General features: G+C 28.6%; 1 protein-coding gene across 4 annotated transcripts; it reads right to left on the reverse strand.

Annotated features, from left to right (window-relative positions):
* Positions 1–2,238: 2,238 nt before the first annotated feature.
* On the reverse strand, positions 2,239–7,822 carry LOC127249494 (protein EIN4-like). Of its 4 annotated transcripts, XR_007838342.1 has the most exons (5): positions 7,477–7,822; positions 7,337–7,376; positions 4,921–6,848; positions 3,621–4,541; positions 2,239–3,557 (listed from the first exon to the last, which is right to left on the reverse strand). XR_007838342.1 is itself a non-coding variant. In XM_051272290.1 (4 exons), the coding sequence occupies exons 3-4, from the start codon at positions 6,667–6,669 to the stop codon at positions 3,999–4,001; spliced, it is 2,292 nt and encodes a 763-aa protein (XP_051128247.1). In that variant the 5' UTR covers positions 6,670–6,848; positions 7,337–7,376; positions 7,477–7,822; the 3' UTR covers positions 2,239–3,998. The 4 variants fall into 4 exon arrangements, 3 of the variants coding, with proteins under 3 accessions (XP_051128247.1, XP_051128263.1, XP_051128271.1); XM_051272290.1 differs by having other exon boundaries at positions 2,239–4,541; XM_051272306.1 differs by lacking the exon at positions 7,337–7,376 and having other exon boundaries at positions 2,239–4,541.
* Between the last annotated feature and the right edge of the window lie 14,182 nt (positions 7,823–22,004).

The raw sequence follows: 22,004 nt of genomic DNA on the forward strand, positions 1-22,004 counted from the left end.
CTATTTGCACGGAGTTTTAAAAATATTAGTATTATATTAGGATGTAGTAGGAATAAAGTAGAAATAACTAAAATATCCTTATTAGTATTGTGATATAAATGTAATGACATTTGTGTAATATATTGTAAGTTGCAAGAGTATTTTTGTAATGTTAGGTAGATAGTACCGTTACTAAAAAAAAAAAAAAAAAAAGGAAATAAATACTTTATTATGGGATAAACTAAAATAGGAGTATATTAACTTATTTGACGAAAATGTCGATGGTAAATTGTTTTCATTTTGAATGATTGATGGATCTTCTCGTGAATGGACATGTGAAAAACGATAAATCATATGTTGCTGATTTCGTTAAAATAATATTGGAAGTTGTGTTTGTTTGAGGTTTTAATTTCGAGTTAAGATTTAAATAGTACAAAATTTAAATTGAATAGTTATATGATATGAATAAATGAGTGTTGATTTAATATTTTAAATATAAATTTGATTTTTAGTATAATATAAAAAAAAATAAATAAATACTCCATCCGTCCGCCTCTAAAGATCACATTTACTTTTTGCGTCGTTGTACTTAACATTAAAAATATCCTTATATTTGTATAATTTTTTGTACAAATGTCATTATGTTAGTATTAATGAAAGTATTTTTGCAATTTTTTTTTTTAATTTGTGCTACGTTTTGATATAATAATTAATATTAAAATATCAACATGTAAAAAGTAAATAAGATCCTTAAAGCGGGAAGAAAGGTAATATTTGATTTGGTATTTTAAAAAAAATTTAATGAATAGTGAAAATTAAGAAAAGTCTTCCAAATTTGTTTGGGGGATTGAATCCACTATTCATCCCATTTCCTCTCCCCTCCACCTACTAAAAATCAATTTTACATTCAAACGTCACATCAATACCTATTTATATCACATCATACAACTATTCAAATTCAAAATTTTTATTATTCAAATCCCAACTCAAAATCCAAACCCTCAAACAAACACACCCTTAGTTTCTTTGCAAGAAATCCAATAAAACCTCCTGAGTTTGTTTGATTGTGTTTGAAAGTTGATTTAAGTGAGAATATCAAACTTTTGAATTAAATAATTATTTGATGTTTATGATTAAATGATATGTAATATTTTGATATAATATAAAAAAAAAATTAAATATATAATTGATATATATATATATATTTTAAAACAAATAATATTGACTTAGATAACTTCCTCTTCTATATAATTCTGTCTCCGGTGAATTGACGTATTTTATTAGTGATAAAATATTTATAATAATAATGCTTAATTAGTTAATAATAATAATAATAATAATAATAATAATAATAATAATAATATTTTATTATTTTTAAAGTAATTAAGAATATTTATAATTTAGAAATAAATTTAATATATATATAAAATATAATATATATTTAAATATTCTTAACATTATATTTCAATACAATATATGAAAAATATAAAATTTTATATAATATAAATAAAAAATAAATTTGTTTATTGATTAATATAAATTAATATTATAAAAAAAATAGCCGCTCATACATCAAGCCCCCAAAATTTGGTACACAATATTTTTCAAATTAAATTTTATTATTGAAAAGCAAAACTCCAAACCCTAAAAATTCTGTCAACTCAAAGAAATATATATATATATATATATTATATGTAAATTCTTGATAATCCCATTTGGCACACCTTTGGTACAATTGTGGCTATTAAAATGACAAAAATCATGTACCCCCACCCACCTCTATTATTCCATGCAGATCAAGATCTTCCCATTCCATAATTTTTAATTATTAATACACTCAAAAAATTAAATTAGGCACCACATTATTCTGTAACCAATACACCAACTGGGATTCAGGTTCATTCATCCCAATACCATGTGGGATTCATTAAAAATAAAATAAAATAAAATCTAAAACCCTCCAAATATCTGTCCAAGAAACATATGTATGTGGAAAGATGCATCCAAATCCAATGCCCATACAAACAAACAACCATTATAAAACACATTATTATTATTATATTGAATAATGCAATTAAATAAAAGTTCATTAGAACAAACAAATACACCATCATATCATATCATACCATATCCATCCCCCATTATTTGTTATTGTTTATAAATCCATAGAGGAATGGGGGTGGGGTGGGTGGGGGTGGGGGTGGGGTGAAGATAGATAATGTGATAAATAAACAAAAAAAAAAAAAAAAAAACAAAGGGGGCCCCAAGTTTGAAGTTCAAATAAGGAAGAAATTCATTATATAGTGCCTACACACATTATGCTTCCTCAACAAGAATTTTGATCCACAAAAACCACATGCTTTGCTCTCATCATATATTATATATTTTGGCCAATTACAGTCTTGATCAGGACAAATCGACAAATCAACATCATACTGACTAACTTCAATCAGTACAATGTAATTATATATTATATATTGTGTTATAATTCTATTGTTTGAAAGTTTGAATTTTGAGCTGAGATCTTAACAGTAAACTTTTGAATTTGAATAGTCGTATACTGTGATATAAATATATATTGATGTGATATTTTGAATATTAAATTGATTTTTAGTATAGTATAAAAAATAAAAAATAAGTGTTTGATTTAATATTTTAGGGGAGGGAGAAAATTATATGAATAGTGCATTTAAAATCCAATTTTCTAGACAAACACACCCTTAATATGTAACAAGATCAATTGTGATATATATTGTTTGGAATATTGTCATATATATCCATTCATATAATTTATTATGTTATATTAACCTAAATTGTATGTCTACTAATATGTGATGTATTGAGATCAATAATGACATATGTTGTGTAGACTATTATTAGTTATCGACATGGGCACACTAGGCAAACATCTAGTGTGAGAAACAATAATGGAAGAAGAAGCATTGAACCAGTTCAGACAATAGGAGGACAAGGACAACCTTTTTAAAGTTCGCAATAAATAAGATTAGATTATGGTTACAATTAGAACCGTTAAACGAACCGAGCCGTTCGTGAACTCGGAACGGTTCGGTTCGAATAAAGCTCGTTCACGAACATTAACGAGCCGAGCTGAACAACATAAACAGACTCGTTTGGTTAACGAACGAGCCCGAACTTTGTTTGCGAATGTTCGTTTAAATAACATATTTATTATAAATATTATTTATACGTATAAAATTATAATTTATAAATAAAATAAAATATTAATTTAAAATATACAAATAAAATAATTTTAAATTTTTCTTTTTAATTTATATATAAATTAAAAAAAAGTGAGACAAACGAGCTCGAACGAGCTTAACCGAGCCAGACACGAATACGAGCTCAAACAACCAAAATTTTTAACGAGCCGAGCTCGAACACTACGAACGAACTCGAAAGCTTAACGAACAAACACAAATCTTGCTCGCAAACGTTAACGAACACTTAAAATTTGGTTCGGCTCGCTCATTAACAGCTCTAAATTTACGATACATACCTCAAACATTCCGGGCCGGTCCGGGGACGGTACCATCGCTCGTCTCGGTCTCGGCTGTGACCTGTTTCAGAATAGATCTTTTATCAGTCAACGAGCATCGAATGCAAATAAATTTAACCTTCACCTTCAATCCCCGGCGCGCAAGAAAAATGAAACCTTTCGCCATTTTAGTACTAAAACGATCAAACTCGCCTGCACAGACAAACACAAACCAAGTAATCCGACTCCCGGAGGGAGACTTAGGTCAGTTAGAGCTAAGAACAACGCAAAAACCCAATCGGCGTAATGTAAGAACAAGAATTGCTCCGAAGATCGATCAACAAAACCCGAGAGAAGCTGGAATTTCTATACCATTTTTCACTATCATTCTCGATTAACATCATCATCGGCTTTCGCTCAACAAAGTCCCAAGTTTTGATTCGCCCTACGTCATAACAACACGGGCGATCGAACTTGACCTTTTTGCCGTATTTATAATCGGGAACGAGGCGAGCTACGCAATTCAGGGGAGAAGTCGGTTTGCGTGAAGCAGCGCACGCTTAAGTTCGTAGGCGATCTCCTGAGACGAACCCGGCTTTTGAATTACGCCGTTCATTCCGATTTGCACGCATTTGTCCCTCGTGTCTCCATCGTCGCTCGAGCTCAGGGCAACAATAAGCGGCCAGCTACGGCTTCGGAACTTGCGGATTCGCATCGTAACTTCGAACCCATCTAAACCCGGCAAGTGGAGATCCAGAAGCACGAATTGGAACGAAGATACGGCGGGACCGAGAGCACTAAGGCATTCGTAACCGGACGAAACAGCAGTAACGATGCAACCCAGTTTTTCAAGCAGTTTCCGCGTTACAGCTCGATTCACGTCGTCGGCGTCGGCTAAAAGAATGTTCAGGCCTCTTAGAAGAGAGTTGGACACGTGATCGGACGATTCGCCGTAATCTGATACTCCCGCCGGAAAAGATGCTCGGGTTTGAAGCCGTAATACAAGAGACATGCTTTGGTCGCACCCTTCTTGATTCGGGATCACACGAACATCCCCTTGCATCAACTGCGAATTAATTACAACCGACAATATTTCAGCTACAATACGCCGCAAGTGAAAAAGAAAGCCGCAACACGCAATTGCTAACCACATTGATTTTTCAAATTTAGAAATTATTGACTCGCGCCGAAAAGACATCGACAAGTTATTCTTAGGAAAAAGACAAGTTCCCAACAGAAAACGAACTTAACGAACCATAGGATAAGCAATCAAATAGATAAGAAATGCGACAACACCAAGCTATTATCGGAAAAGACAATCCAATACGGCGCAAGAATATTTGAACACCGAATGACAAAATTGCAGCATAAACGAAAGAAATCCAATTTAAACACGTAAACATTACTAACCATAGTAAAAACTGCATGAGAATACATAGGCATACCTGAACTAGTTTCTTGAATGCATCAAAGCTCAGGTTTTCTTCAATTCCAGCAATGTATGTTTGCTCGACAGACGGAATTACAGGAAGCGCATTGTCTGGAAGAGATCGAGAATGGAAAATACCAGCAACGAGCTTGATCCATGCATATCCGTCAGAAGAATTCGGCCCCCAACGATTCCATCTTTGCTCGTTCGATCCCTGACTTCCACCGTTCGCTGAATAGACTCGTAAGTTAAGAACCCCGCTTCCTTTGCTTGCATTCAAGATATGACCGATCATGTGCAATATGACCTGAAACACTCTTCTTTCGTCGCCAATAACTTGATTCGGCAAGAATTTATCGACATCAATCACGAAACCAAAACCCTTGTAAGAACTGAGGCACTTTGAGAGGCAAGCGACTTGTTTAATCGTCGAATGTAATGTAAAAGACCTCATCTCCAAAGGAAATTTTCCGTTATCCTTCGTCGAAGTATCCATTACATCGGTTATCGAGGTCGAAAGAACATTGCCGGTCATAATCATGGTGTCGACTAGAAGCTTCTGCTCCTTACCCAACTTTTCATCCTGCAAAACGGAAAGCAGACCGAGAATCGAGTGCATAGGCCTTCGCAAACCGTCGCTCATCACTATCTGAAACGCATTCCGTGCTTGACTCGCCATTAGCGCATTCTGTTTGGCTTGTTCCAGCGCTCGGTTTTGATCCGCAAGCTTCTCTCTCATTAATTGAGATTCTTCGAGCACCGAAGCATGTGAAAGTGCTACGGCAACTTGATCAGCGACGACTTCTACAATATCGAGTTCTTGTTTGCTCCAAAACCGACTTTGCCCTTCCGGAAGGACCAAAACAAGAATCGCGTAACAGGCCGGAACCATTTCCGGCGTCCCTCCTTTGAAATTCGATACCCTAAGCATCGGCATCCTGATCGCAGCTACAGATCCCGGCTCGCCAACTCCTCCACTGCTTTCGAAGGCGAGGGGTCCCTCGGGATCGAGTAATTTCACTCGATCGCTTCCCTTAATCATTCTCACCTCCGGGTCGCTTGTCGGGATCGGAGGGCGATAAATGTTCGAGAATTTCTTCTCATCGAGCTCATGAGTAAGGTGCATTTCCGTCCGGCCTTGATTAGGCATCCAAACAGCACAATTCTTTAAATCCAGCGTCTTCGAAAGCTCGACGAGAGTAGTGTACAGAATTGTGTGGCGATCGAGGGATTTTCGGATCTCTTGTGTCAGCATACGAACGTGCAAACCAGCCTCTTTCTGTTTCTTTATAATTCCAACCTCCCGATCAAGATCCCACGTCTTTTTCTGAAGCATAAACTCCCGCACCTTGATCTTAAGCAGCAACGGAATGAGCGTCACGAGCGTTATAGCCGTCGCAAACGAGACTAACGCCGTAAGGAATTTCGCGACCGTGAGGGCTAGCATTAGCTGAAACGAGTGAGGCCCGTAAGTCCATCCGTTGAGCAGATGAGTCAGCCCGCACAGCACGATGAACGCGATGAACTGAAAAAGCACCCACTTGAACGGAAAGCTCGAACAGGTGACGAAGTAAAGCAGCTCGATCGGGATCGAGAAGTACGCTACTGCAATCAAGAAATCGCTAACTTTTTGGCACTCCAGAATGCCCTCAATGCTCCAGAACCCAACCTCATCGCAATTACACCGGAAAACATCATCGTCTTCCGCAGCTACCGATAGAAAGAATGATAAAAACAGCAAGACATATGCCAAGTTCTTCGACATTGTATCCAAAATGAAGAAATTCCTCAATCCATTTGCCCTAATTGACACCCCCCCTCTTTTTATCTTGTTTAGCTTCCCAATGCAACTCTACAAGGACACTGAAAATTGACCACTCCCTACCACAAATTTATGAAAGAATTGGCTGCAATAATTTCGATAACCTTCGATCAAATCAAAACCTGCAAAGTTAGGCAAATTCATCCTCAATTTGCAATATGAAAAATCGAACACCATCAAAATATACCTAAATAAATACATACATACATACATACATATATATATATATAATTCTGCACAGAATTCGACTAAAAATGCAATCCAAAATCAAACCTAAGAACAGATATTATATAGCATGCTCAACAGAGATCCGATCCCAAATCTAGCCAAATATATATAAATATATTTATGAGATTATATACAGCACCGCCAAGAAGACTACGAACTTCTGCAGTTTACAGCAACAAATAATCGAATCCAGCAAAGAAATTCCCAAATAGATAGCTTGAAGAAGACGGCTAAGACAAATATTTAAAAATATTTTAAGAAAAACAGAAGAAAGTTAAAATAATAGAAATTCATTGACCCAAAAATCAAAGCCAAGTCGAGTGGGATTAGAAAAAAAACGGAATAAAACTCCAGAAGATTCAAAAGGTAGCCAAGGATTTACCAATAAAAAATGCAGAACCGCTGTTCTTCAGATCTTATACCTGCATTTCATGCATAGGCTTTCACTCATCGCAAAACCTAAATTCTGTTCGACATAACCGAAACCTATAGATAAATCTACATTCGAGAATCTGAACTTACTGATTAAATCAATAGAGGAGATTAAAATTCCTAATTCTTCTTCTGTTCTGGAAGCCAAACCGTCAGAAATAAATAAGCGCCGAACCTATTGCATTCCACTGCCGAAAAAACCCAACAAAAATCAAGCTGTAGCTTCCGTAAACGCATTTGCATCTGTACGTAGCCTCCGGAGAAGATTACACATCACGACTTCTTCACTTTCCCTTCTCCCCCAACAATATGCTCAAAATTAAAAACCGAAATTACTTCAGACTGCAACTTCGACTCTCCTCGTAGGGAGAGAGAAGGAGAAGGGGAGAAACAAAACACAGAAAATCTAGAGCGAGACGACAAATTTGGCCAAATCTCGGCGCTGTTACAATTCTGAAATTCCACCGTCGATTTATATGGACGGTTAGGATGGAGCCGGCGCTGTGGTCCCGGTGCTGCTGGGAGTTGGGAAGGGTAGCGTGGTGGGGGGTCGGTGGGGCCTACAGGGTTCTTACATGAAGAGAACTTGGACGCACTTTTGTTCAATTGAAAAAACGTATAACGTCAGACTTCTTCTCCCCCCATTAAAAGTACCAAAATAAATATTTTTATTTTATTTTTATTTATTTTTTTCTATTATAATAATCTTGTGATTAAATTAATTAATTCCAGATGTGGAAAGTAATTAGATCACATAGATTATGGAAATGAAAATATTTATTTCTAAGATGCGCATAATATTCGTTATGGTTTATAAATTAATTATTAGATAGGAATAGAGGATTTGTTTGTTTAATGAATTAGTTTAAGATGTTTTTTTTTTTAAAAAAAATATAAATATAAAAAATAATATTTTATTTTAAATTGTTGAGTATTAATAAGTATAAAAAATTAATGTAACATTTTAAATAAAAATAAATATTCATAATATTTATTGAATTTCAATATTAATAAATAGTCATAACTTCTAAAAATGTGGTCTAAAATTTGCATACCGACTATGTGACGTGTAATAAAAATTTAAGATGGTTTATTGCTAGAATATCTATAATCATTATCACTTGTTTTTTCACTTGTATATAAAATAGATATAAAAAATAAACTATTAATTTTCTTATAATATATTTCAACAAATGTGAGGATTTTTAAATTAAAATATAAACAAAATTATTCATAATTTTAGGGGTGATTATTCTGATTTTCTATTCGAATTTTATTAATTTGAATCGATTTAAAAATTCAAAATTTTTAGAAAGATAATCTGAATAGAATCGAATTAAATAAAATTTGAACCAAACCAAATATAAAAAAAATAAAAAATAAAATAAAAAAAATCATAATATATTAAATATGAGACAAATAAATCACCCAATGCAAATAAACCAGAATATATTTCAACAAATAAATTAAGTACAAAGAAATGTGCTAATGCACAAACAAACTAAATAAATTAATTTATTATTTATATACACAAAATAAAATTGTCGTCCATCCTTACATTTGGGGCATTGTTGAAGATGGAAGGAATATATATGTCATACGTACATAAAAATAAATTAATTTATTATTTATATACACAAAATAAAATAATTAATTCAAAAAAATAAATTTAAAACAATGCAAAAATTGTAAAAATTAAAGTATATTTTTTTGACATCTTGAAAAATTTTCTACCACTAAAATAAGCAAATTTGGAAAGTCAATCTTAATCACAAATGAAATACTCCACAACTTTTACAATTTAAAAAATTGATCCAGTACTTGTCCTTCCGTACTAAATGCCGACTCCGATGCTACAGTCAGAAACGGATCTAGAAAAATTATTCACCGGTGGCACAATATATAAACTTTAAAATAAATTATATTAAAAATTTTAATTATATTTTAAATATATATATACGAACAATTTATCTTCTACAACTGTTCACTCCCACGTTGGTTTCCAACATAATCTCTAAACAAATAACAATATAAATAGAAAGCTTTGTCCGATTTCACACTATACTCCAACTAACAAAATTCATCAAATCATTTTGGGACAAAACGTCGTACCTTACTTCCAATTGTTTTGTTGGAAACATATGCTCATATGGTTGAAAAAGACCCTCTTTGCAAATACAATCGTCTTATTTCATCTCTTTGATTGGGGTCATATTCCAAAATTCTTGGCCTATCAACCGGATCCCACGGAAGATCTTTCAATTCAATTATCTTTGATAGTGTTAATAGAGAACATTTAAATTGAGAAAGATTGTTGAAATTACTTCCAATTAAACCATCACAATATACTTTTCTTTTAAAAATTTCTCCTTAAGAGTATAAAATCTAATTTTAATTTTATAGATGTAAAAAAAAAAAAATTATCAAAATTCATAATATATTTTAAATTTTATTCTAATTTTACCATAAATAACTAAAATCTTTCAATAAAAAAATTTAAAATAAAAAGTAACATCATAGAAAATAAATTAATGCACAGATTTAAATCAAAATCGGGAAAGAACAAATAAATTATGAATTAGAATCGAAATGAAAAGAAGAAAATATAATAAATCAATAATCTCATCTAACAACATGTAGAACTTCAAAATATTGGATTGAACTGAAGAAGAAAATCTTCAAAAATACTGGATTGAACTGAAGAAGAAAGAAGATGCAGTAGCGGCTGTTGTGCACCCATAAACGACTGTGAATGTAAATGAGTTTAGGTTGTTTGATTTAGGACACAATTTTTATATAAATAATATATATAATTAAATTAATTGTATATTTTATATTTTTATAATAATATAAAATAATAATACTAATATTAATAAAAAATTATTGATAATATAAAATACAATAATATTTATTTTATATTTATTTTTTATAATTAATCAGTTTAATTGAATTAAATTTTAATTATTTTGATACTTATGATATTTTAAATTTTAAATAATTTATTTTAAATTTTGGATAACAATGCATTTTAAATTTTTAGTGAAGTCACTGCAATTTTTTATTAGTAGCACAATTAATAAATTATATAAAATTTCTTTTATCAGAATAAAATTATTGGTGGCACGTGCCACCACTGAACAGAACGTAGATCCACCCCAGACGGATATCTCGGACAAATTGAAAAAATATGAAATATTTTTATATTTATTATTTTTCTAGCAATCTAAAATATTAAATTTGGGTCCTTAATTATTAGGATCTTCTTTAAATAGGTCATTATCATTCTCTTTCTTATAAACAATTTCATATATATATATATATATTCTACATTTCTCAACATATTCTTTAATGCATCACTATTATTAAGTTTAATATTTGACAACTATTTTTCTTCATTCTCATCATTTTTTTTTTTTTATAAAAATTGTTTGCTTATGATGTTTTTTTTATAAAAATTGTTTGCTTAGCATACAATTCTTTTTTAACTTTTTTTACAATTGAATTAGCTAACTCATGATATACACTTAACAATGTAAGTGTCACACACTTCAACTCATATCAAATTTCAACAATAACCATCATGAATATTATCTTATTCATATTATTTATGTTAAGTAAGTGTCACACACTTCAACTCATATCAAATATCAACAATAACCATCATGAATATTATCTTATTCATATTATTTAGATCTCACCAATATTTATTAAATTTTTCTTTCATGTTGTTGGTTATTTTACTTAATTCATTCTCGTAACCTTCTATAAAAATCTTTAATAACATATGTATTTTATAAATCACATTAAGAAACAAATTAGAGGTAGCATATGAAGATTCAAAAATTCTACAAGTTACCTCATAGAAAATCTTCAAAAAAATCATTTTTTTTTGTCTTCGTTATATTATCTATAAAATGTTCTTTCACAATACACACACTTAACTTTCTCTTTCGTATTTTTATCTATAAAATGTAAATTATAATTCCAAATATATGATTTTTTTTGCATAGTTTTTCTCTTTTGTTATTGGGATTGAATAGGTTGAAAAATTTCACAACCTCAATCGCTATCATGTGTACTATTCTCAACAAATAATCTATGGTGCACGAGTACTTTCAGATTTATCTTCAAATATTTCAATGTTACTCGACATCTTATTTCACTACAAAAAATAGTATATTTGTAACGGAATTCCGTTCCTAAAGTTCACATAGCTAACGTAATTCCGTCCCTAATTCCGTCTATAATATCATTAGTAATGGAAAAAGTGGATTTAAGAACGAAAAAATCTTGTTACAAAATTGATATTTTTTTGTAGTGTTTAGATCTCCCAAACATATGCTAAACTTTTCTTTCATTTTGTTTGATATTTTACTTAATTCACTATCGTAACCTTATTAAAAGTCTTTCCTAAGATCTGTATTTTATAAATTTCATTAAAAAACAAATTAGAGGTAACATATAAAGACCTAAAAATTCTACAAATCATCTCATATAAAATCCTCGAAAAATTCATCATTTTTTTTTTTTGTCTTCATTCTATTATCCTTACTAAGTATAATGTCATTAGATTCAAAATCAATTATATACATTGAATTTAACACATCAAACCTAGAAAAGAAAATTTTTTCAAATGCAAATATTGCTTCTAACATCAACTACGATGAGTTCCATTGATAGGAACATATAACCACAATAAACTATTAATTGACATATTTTCTAACTCATAATATTATTTTAACTTGTTCAATCTAGATCTCGAGTAAGTAACAAATTGAATAACATTTCTAATTTTTTTCACAAAATATTCAATCTATTTCAACCATCTTGCACCACCAAATTGAATATATGAACAATGCATCTCATGTGCATATAATTATAATTTTTAATATTTTCACCCTATTGATTGATAATTTCTTTAGAAAAAATTAGGGCAACATCATTCGATAAAGCATTATCAACAATAACGTTATTGAACACTTTTTCAACACAACAATTATGTAAATATTTCTCAACATTTCAAGTAATGTATCTACCCATATGATTAAAAATTGGACAAAAATTGATAATATTTTTTACCAATTTCCAACCATTACCAATATAGTGAGATATTAAACACATATAATTTAATTTTTTAGTAGAAGTGCATGTATCATCAATAAGACACACTCTTTAATTTTTAGAATTAAACAATATCATCAACAATTTTTATTTATTTTCATCCTTATACAACTTAAAGCAATCACGTGAAATTGTTCATTTAGATTGAATATTAAATTTAGGACAAGCCTTAAAAATAAAATAGTAGAATTTTTTTCTTTCAACAAACTTAAAATATAAGTCATCAATAATAATCATATGAGCTAAGACATTCATAACTTCTTAATCAAAATTACAAGCACTAAGATATAAACTTTTTTCGAATGGTAAAATTAATTTTGATTGCTTAAGATTTATGCTTGAGACATATTTGCATTTTTTCTTCAAATGAAAATTTAGTGTAGTAGTCTCATTCTTAGATTTACCGCAAAACCCACAGTGCACACACTTAGCTTTTTCTTTCGTTTTTTATCTATAAAATGTTGAAAATAATTTCAAACATTTGATCTTTTTTACATGGTTTTTCTTTCTCATATTGGGATTGAAAATAGGTTGAAAAGTTCCATAATCTCCAACGCCATCATGTGTAGTATTTTCAAAAGATAATATAGGGTGCATGATTGTTTTCAGATGTATCGTCAAATAATTCAACGTTATTCGACATCTTATTTGGATCTCCCTAATATTTGTTAAACTTTTCTTTCATGTTGTTGTTCAATTTACTTAATTCATAATGTAACATTCTATAAAAGTCTTAAATAAAATTTGTATTTTATAAATCTCATTAAGAAACAAATTTGAGTTAATATATGGAGACCCAAAAATTCTACAATTAGTCACCTCATAGAAAATCCTAAAAAAATTCATTATTTTTTTTTTTTGTCTTCATCCAATAATCCTTATTAAGCACCATGTCATTAGATTCATAATCAATTCTACACATCGAATTTAGCATATCAAACCTAGAAAAAGCCTTCTCAAATGCAATTGTTGCTTCTTATATCAATTATACTGAATTTCATCCAATATGAACATATAAGTACAATAAACTCTTAATTGATATATTTTCTAACTCCTAACATTATTTAAACTTGTTCAATCTAGAAGAAAAATTGAGGTTTGTTTGTGAATTAGGTAAATTTGAAATTATTGTTTTTTTTTTTCAAGTTGAATTGTCATATGCGTTTGTTTGTGAATTGATTAATCATATTTTATATTTTATTTTATTTTAAAATTTTTATTATAATAATAATAAGTATATTAATATATAATTAATAATTTTGAGTTTTATATATTTAATATTTTTATTAAAATATTAATATATATTATAATTCAGATTTCGAATTTGATCGGATTTTTAGTACACCGGTCTAAATTTTTAAAATTTCTAAAATTTTCAATTTGAACTGATTTGAAAATCCAAAAGTCAATTTTCAGTTTGATTCGGATTGAATATTCGAATTTCGGACATTTTTCTCATTTCTACCGCATACCTTTCACTCCTCCCTACTTCAAACTTCAAACTTCATTATGGTTTCTTTCATTGAACTTTATCCTACCTATTCATTTCCAACATTTATATCATTAAAAAATCACTATATTTTTTGGTAAATCTTATAAAAATTAAACAAGCTGATCTAGCACAATGGACATTCTCTTACAATTGAAAAAATCCAATACCAAATCGGTAAGTATTGGTTGAAATCACTAATGGTTGAAACTTCCCATTTGATTTTTGTTCTCCAGTGAAAAATATCACTTTCTTTTTGTTTTTTTTTTTTTAATAATATCACTTCTATTTTGTCAATGTTACTGTAGGTTTTATGATTTTTTAGAAGATTCTAAATTTTGAAAATAATTATTGTATTTTTTTATAGTCGATGATACTTGAAGTTTGTAAAGAATGTCAATTGCTTCAAATTATGGTGAAAAAAATTACCTCGAAGTCATTCACGCCCTCAAACAATGAAGGATGTTATAACTATCTTTTAAATTGGTACAAGGAACAACAACATACCATAAGAATCCAACTTCTTCATCCTCGATCTCCTCTTATGTCAGAATTTAAGGTGTTGAAAAGTAAATAGATAAATTTAGACTTTCAAGTGGATTCTCTTATTGTAACGCACCATAACTCATAGCATGAGCGCGTGGTAAATAAACAACATTAAGTACATATATTTGGGGGTTTGGTGCAACATTGAGTTTATGCAATTTTTAAAGTACATAAAGAAATAACATCGAGTTTTCAAATCACATGGGAGTTATAAATAATTTTATCTAAATATCTTGGTTTTGTTCTTTTAATGTTTAGAATTTTTTTTTTTTTGAGTTTTTATTAGTTATAAAAAAATTATAAAGTATTATTAAAATATTTAACTTTGTTATTTTTAAAATATTTTAGGCAAAATAGTACAATATCAACTTGTGGTTTCACGAAATTACATCAAATTTTATATACTTCCAAAACTATATCAGAGTTTCTTATGATTTCATAAACTTTGTGTCTAACCCCCTCGATAGTTCTTATTGGTGTTCGACCTTCATACATCAAACTACGTGAGTTTCAGAATATTCATTTCTAAACCTTTGAAATTACAAATATATTCATACTTCTTATATTTAGCCTCAATGAACAATAAATATATTAAAAAGCAGTTGTTTTCACGTGTTTATAAGAATTTTTTACTATTTTGTGAGGCTAAATATAAGATAAATAAACATATTTGTAATTTCAGAGGTTTTAAAAATAGAGATTTTGAATCTAATTCGTAGTTTGAACACATGTAGATCAAACACTGTTAAATTAATATGACCGAGTGGGTTAGGCCCAAAGTTTATGAAATCATGAGAAAGTCTAATACAATTTTGAAAGTACGGGAGAATTGACGCAGTTTCGTAAAAACACAAGTGGGTTTTGTGTATTTTGTCAATATTTTATTAAAAAATAATACTCCCTCCGTCTTTAAAAAACCTATCCATATTTCTATTTTGATCCGTCTCATAACAAAGTATCAATTTCTTTTTTTAGTAACTGTACTATATACTTAACATTACAAATATCCTTACAATTTACAATATGTTACAAAAATATCATTATCTTTATATCACACAATACTAATAAGGTTATTTTAGTTATTGTTACTTTATTCTTACTACATCCCAATATAATACTAATATTTCTAAACTTTGTGCAAAAAAAATAAAAATGGATAAGATACATAGATATGAGATGGAGGGAGTACGTTTTTACTCAAAACTAAATCATATTAAAAATAATTTAAGTTGAAAGCAAATACGCTGATAGTTTTAAACAACAATGAAAGAGACCTTCAATATTATGTAAAGAAATATTCAACAATATGGATCAAAATAAGGGATTTTTTGTGGATTTAACCTAGATGGTATAATTTCTTTTCTTATTTTTCTAAAACTAAGATTGTTTTTGTTGCTGGTCCAAGGGTTCTCCTCTACCTATATGATAATAATTTTGCAAAAATATGGGATCCTCATGATAAGCCTTCGTATCCAGAATTTAAGGATATATTTGTTGATATGTGTTTGAGCTGGTTGTAAATGCTAAAAGTTGAGTTATTGATTTTATATCTTTGTCCTCATCTTTATTTTTGTTTAAATTGTCCTTATATGATGGTTGCCTAGTTTGTTTAGTTTGTTTTCTTCTTATGTAATCTTACTGACGAGATAAACCATCAAGTGCAAAGAATTATAGAATTCTATCGAATAAATTTTTCATATGTTGCTCATAGATAAACAATATTTGTAGGCTACTTTGAGATTTTATCGAATGTCATTTGTATAAATTCATGATATTTTGTTATCAACATGTTATATTGTATATTTCAGAGGCCAATGACCACAATTTCATCATAATGAAGAAGGGATTTGTATGTTTGAATAATTAATTTTCATATTTGAATTACTTGTATTGTAGCACAAACATGCATTTCATTCCCTATTTTGAAGATCCATTTCATTCCAAAAGCCAATACTTATAAAAGATCATAAGCTTTCTTTACGTTTCATTTTTAACTTGAAATTAAACTTCCACTAGAAAAAATAATTTTCTACAATAGAAGTTAATCGTTCATACTTCATTTAATGTACATCATTTCATACATAAATGAATTGGATCTAATTGTTCATCTACAACTAAAAGCCCAGAAAAAGTATTTTTACGAATCATCATATATTTGTTCATTTGCATGAACTTGTAAGAGTTATGACTATTATTGTGACATTTTGACCCGTAAGCCATGCGAAGCCGTTCATTTGCATGAACTTGTGACTATTATTGTGACATTTCGACCCGTAAGCCATGCGAAGCCGAGCATGTCAGAATCCTGAGAGACTTCTCAAAGAATCACCCATCTTCAAAGTATTCTAGAACAAGCACGCTTAACTTTAGAGTTTTTTCAATAAGACTTCCGAAAATGAATTTGCACATTTTTTACATAAATAGTTTATTAAATTCATCTTAACTTATATTCAACATCGGATGGTCTGGCACCGACTCATTCACGGAAGTTGGCCTAGCACCTGTCCAACATACAAGTTTGAAATTTTGAAAATACATTATTCAAATTTGTGTATGTAAAACCCTCAAAATTCAATTGCACATTGGGTGCAAATATGTTAATATTGGTTGTGGATCATGTATTGATCTCGCCAAGTCACACTACAAAAAAATATCAATTTTGTAACGAAATTTTTTCGTTCTTAAATCCACTTTTTCCGTTACTAATAATATTAGGGACGGAATTAGAGAAGGAATTACGTTAGCTACGTGAACTTTAGGAACGGAATTTCGTTACAAATATACTATTTTTTTTGTAGTGTCAACATGGTACTGACTTGACCAGATCAACATATGTCATACAAACAACATATATTTTACATAATACACATGTTATATATCTTATAGCATATCATATACTAAGTTATAATATAACATATATTGTATTATAAATATGCTGAAATATATATAAATATATGTTGGCCACTCGTATGACATATGCTGATCCGGTCAAATCAACACTACCGGATCAACAGCTAATCCATGCTTGTTAACGTTACATATAAGTTAGGAATAACTACAGTGTTAATTTTTTTTAAAAGGAAAAAGAATCAAAATATATAAAATATACAAACATAATGTGTTTTTATTACATATCGTAATATTGTATGTGATGTGTGAGATTATATTATGTGCAGTTAATTCATATATTTTATTTATATTATATTAATATATATGAGGGGCGTTTACTTTGAAGGATTAGGTCGGATAATATTATTTTATCCGACCTAATATCATGTTTACTTTAATATATTCAGGCCCAAGATAATCGTAGGACCGATACACTAATATCAATTAAAAAGATTATTAATCTAATCAAACACCCTAATATTATTTAATACAACTTAATAAAATTATTATACTACCCTTATTCTTAACTTTTTTTTTTTTGTCATATCCATTCCATTTCTTTCACTCTCATGCATATTTTCTTTTCCCACAGTTATTCGGGCAATTTTCAGTTCTTATTCACACGCGTACGTAGTAGTTTTAAGTTTTTGTGGTAATTCATCAACTATATAAGTAAGTATCAAACATATTTGAATGTATAAAAATATCAATAACTTACACTTTAGTAATATGAGTTTATTGAAGTAATTTTGTTAGAAAAATAAGTGTTTGTAGTAATTTATTTGATAAAAATTATAGTGAAAAAATATTAGAATTATTTCATATGAATATAATAATATTTTTCTTTAATATTTATTTTAAATTTATTTTGAATAATTTGAAAAGTAATTATATATATTTTTATCTTAACAACGGAATATAAAGTGATAAGAATGAAATATATTATATTGCTAAAAATTACTTTTTAATTTTGAAGATAAAATTAAATATATTTAATTTATAATTAAAAAATTAGATATCATAAAGATATCACAATTATATTTTAATAGATTATTGTATATTACATTGCTATACAAAGAAAGAAAAAAATGTATAAAAAAATTATATAATTTATAATAAGATTACGAAGAGTATTTTGTGTAAAAAAAAATAATCATATCACATAATTGAACAAATAAACATAATACAATTTTATCAATTATTTAATCTATTAAAATAAACATTATAATTATTTAATTATTTAATTTATTGAAATAATCCTTACTATTATAATTCAATTATTCCAAGTAAACACTCCCTTGTGTATTGTCTACTAGCATAGTATGTATCGTACTGAATTCTAACAGCTGCCGTATGGGTGATGTGTATATGTATTATATTATTTTGGATAAACTGTTTTTTTAGTCTCGTAATTGGACCCCTTTATCATTTTAGTCCTGTAAGTGGAGCCTGTCGCAAACTAGTCCAATAAGTGGAAAATGTTCGTTGTTTTAGTTCTCCGGCGTCGGAGATGCCCCGCGTGGCTTGCCGGAAGCCACGTGTCCGCCAGGTGTCCCGCCAGGTCTCGCTGACCTGACGGACACGTGAATTTTATATTATTTTTTTCAGTTTTTTTAATTTTCTTTATTTTTTTTTCAATTGGACCAAATAAAAAAATTAAAAAAAGCAAATAAAATTTAAAATAAATGAAAAATAAATTTAAAAAAAAATAAAAAAATCTATGTGTCCGCCATGTGTCCCTGTCCTGGCGGACACGTGGCCTCCGGCGAGCCACGCGGACGTCTCCGGCGCTGGAGGATTAAAACATCGAAAATTTTTCAGTTATGGGACTAATTTGCGACATGTTCCACTTACGGGACTAAAATGATAAGGTGGTCCAGTTTACCCTGTAATAATATAATATTAATTAGAAAATTGTGTAAAAAAGAAATTTTAAGTTGGATTAAACGCACATTATGCTTAATTATGTTAATTAAAAAATGAAGAATAAATGAATAATGGATTATCATTCGCCTTATATTCTTAGACCAACATCTCTTCTATATTTTTTCTTTATTTGGTTTTGATTTGATTTTCCTTTTCAAGTATTTCGGTTTTAATATGTTATTTTTTTAAATGATTTTTGTTTATTTTGTTTTAAAAGTTTCATTCATTAGATTATATATCCATATATTTACAGTGAATTCTCAAATATATGTTGTAATATTTAAATTACAACTAAATTCTTGCAAATATTTTTACTATTAAAATATTAATGATTATAAAGTTGTATATACTTAAATATTTTTAGAAATATATCATAATATATCGTAACATTCCTCTCCAATTTAACATAGAATCACAAAAATCATATCGAAATAGAAAGATTTTGAAATCAAATAGAAATTTATTAAAGATGATGGCGGTAAAGTGATAAATAAAGTTTGTTCATCCAACAAATGATTGCGGATATAAATTTTAATAAATATTAATTAAAAAAATATCATATACATAAATCTACATAATATAAATAATTTATATACTCTTTCCGTCCATAAGAAGGGTTTTATTTTCAATTTTCGTCCATCCCAAAACAAGAGTACAATTTTCTAATTTAGTAATTGTACTACCTACTTATCATAATAAATACCCTTCAAACTTACAATATATTACACAAATGTCACAACCTTTATATTACACAATATTAATAAAAGTATTTTCGTCTTTTTTACTACAACTCAATATAATACTAATATTAAAAAATTACGTGCAAAAAACAAACATTACTCTGTATATGAAACGGAATGAATAATACTATAATTTTTACGAAAAATCAAGAATTTAATATAAAATATCATTTTTTATATTATTAAAATAATTTTTCATAAATCAACTAAAAGAACATATCAAACTAAAATACTAAAATAAATACATTTTTAAAATTGTGCATGGATTCATTATCATAACAGTAGAGTATCATGTCCGGATTATCTAAATATTTTTAAATTCTTGATATATTTATAGATTTAACATAATATAATAATTGATTCTTATTCTTTTCAATCAAATGATGTGTGACAACATTAAGATACATACAAGGCATCAAAAGATATTATTTTAGTAAATTGAGTGGTCATAATGTTCACAACAATGAGCAATGAAACACATATACCTTGGTTTCATTTTATTTTATTTTTTATTCAAATTCTCATCATTTTTTAATAAAATATTATATTCAAATTATTATTTAAATAAAATTTCAAAGTTAATATATAATTCTATAAATAAAATAAAGAAATTCATGTATTTTTCAACGTTTCGGTTACCTTATTGATTGAGTCAAATTAATTATTTGCTCAAATCAATATATATTTATAAGAAAGTAACACATTAATCTAATATATAACACATAGCATATTTTATAATTATAAGTACCAAAATATAATTCTGATTTCAACTCAATACATTTTTATTTTAACACAATAATACAATAAATAAGTTCTACAACACAACATATTCACACATCAAATATTGATACAATATATAACATAACACATTATATAATTGTATGGAATATAATATATACTGATTTCGACACATATTTAACCTGCAGAACACGTTTTTCTATACAACACAATATTTGTTATATGTGTTGTGATGCTTTACTAATTATTTCGAATTAATATGCTAATTTGATAATATATTATATGTTTTATTATGATTTGCTAATTACATAAAATTAGTATACTAATTTGATCAAATCAAAACAGTGCACCCTAACCGCAACAATTCTTATACTTTCCATTGCAACGAGGGCTTCTCCAACCGACTTTAAATTTGAAGAAATACTCCATTATTGGAGCAAAATCCCCAAACCAGCTCCATTTCTTTCTTCATTTTTGGAAATATACAGTGTTCCTTGCATTCTCTAGAAAATAGATGATAAGGTTTTTTTTTTTAATTTTTTTTTATCCCAAAATTTTTTATTTTGTATTATTTTATAAATTATAAATTAGATATATGTATTTATATTACAATATATATGTTATATTAAAATATTAAATAATATAAAATTATATTATATTATAATTAATAAGAAAATATTATTGGGATTAATATGTAAATAATAAAAGTTAATAAAAGTTATGTAATTGTGTAAAATAAGGAATATATATGAAATATTTTTTTTAGAGAAAAAAAATAGAGTGGGTTGGAGAAAATTTAAAATTTAGAGAATTTTTATTTTTTTAAAAAAAATAGAGTATTGCAAAAGTACTTCCATTAGTATCTAAGATAAATATGTTAAGTATAATGACGCAAAAAATAAATATTATTTGGACGAACTTATATGCATTTTCACTTTTCTAAAAGTATGCAGAAGTTTGTTCTCGCACATCGTTACTGATATAAGGTTTATACAAAACTTTGGGCTGAGCCCGTACGGATTTATTTTTGGATATCCTCCAAAATGTCTCGTCCTAATGGAATTCACTTGGGGTTTATAAAGCGTAGAATTTTCTTCCCAACTTCCGATGTGGACTTGGGTTTGTACCCCAATATAAATATTAAAATATATATATATATATATACAAAC

This window comes from Andrographis paniculata, unplaced genomic scaffold (assembly GCF_009805555.1).
Source record: "Andrographis paniculata isolate CXL003 unplaced genomic scaffold, ASM980555v1 Contig11END, whole genome shotgun sequence".
Lineage (NCBI taxonomy): Eukaryota > Viridiplantae > Streptophyta > Magnoliopsida > Lamiales > Acanthaceae > Andrographis > Andrographis paniculata.

What these genes read in the sequence shown, in the direction of transcription:
- LOC127249494 (XM_051272306.1), bottom strand. Translation starts at nt 6,669, where the DNA reads ATGTCGAAGAACTTGGCATATGTCTTGCTGTTTTTATCATTCTTTCTA. An exon ending in CATTCAAGAAACTAGTTCAG is followed by an intron (nt 4,542 to 4,920) that starts GTATGCCTATGT and finishes ATTAATTCGCAG; the next exon opens with TTGATGCAAGGGGATGTTCG.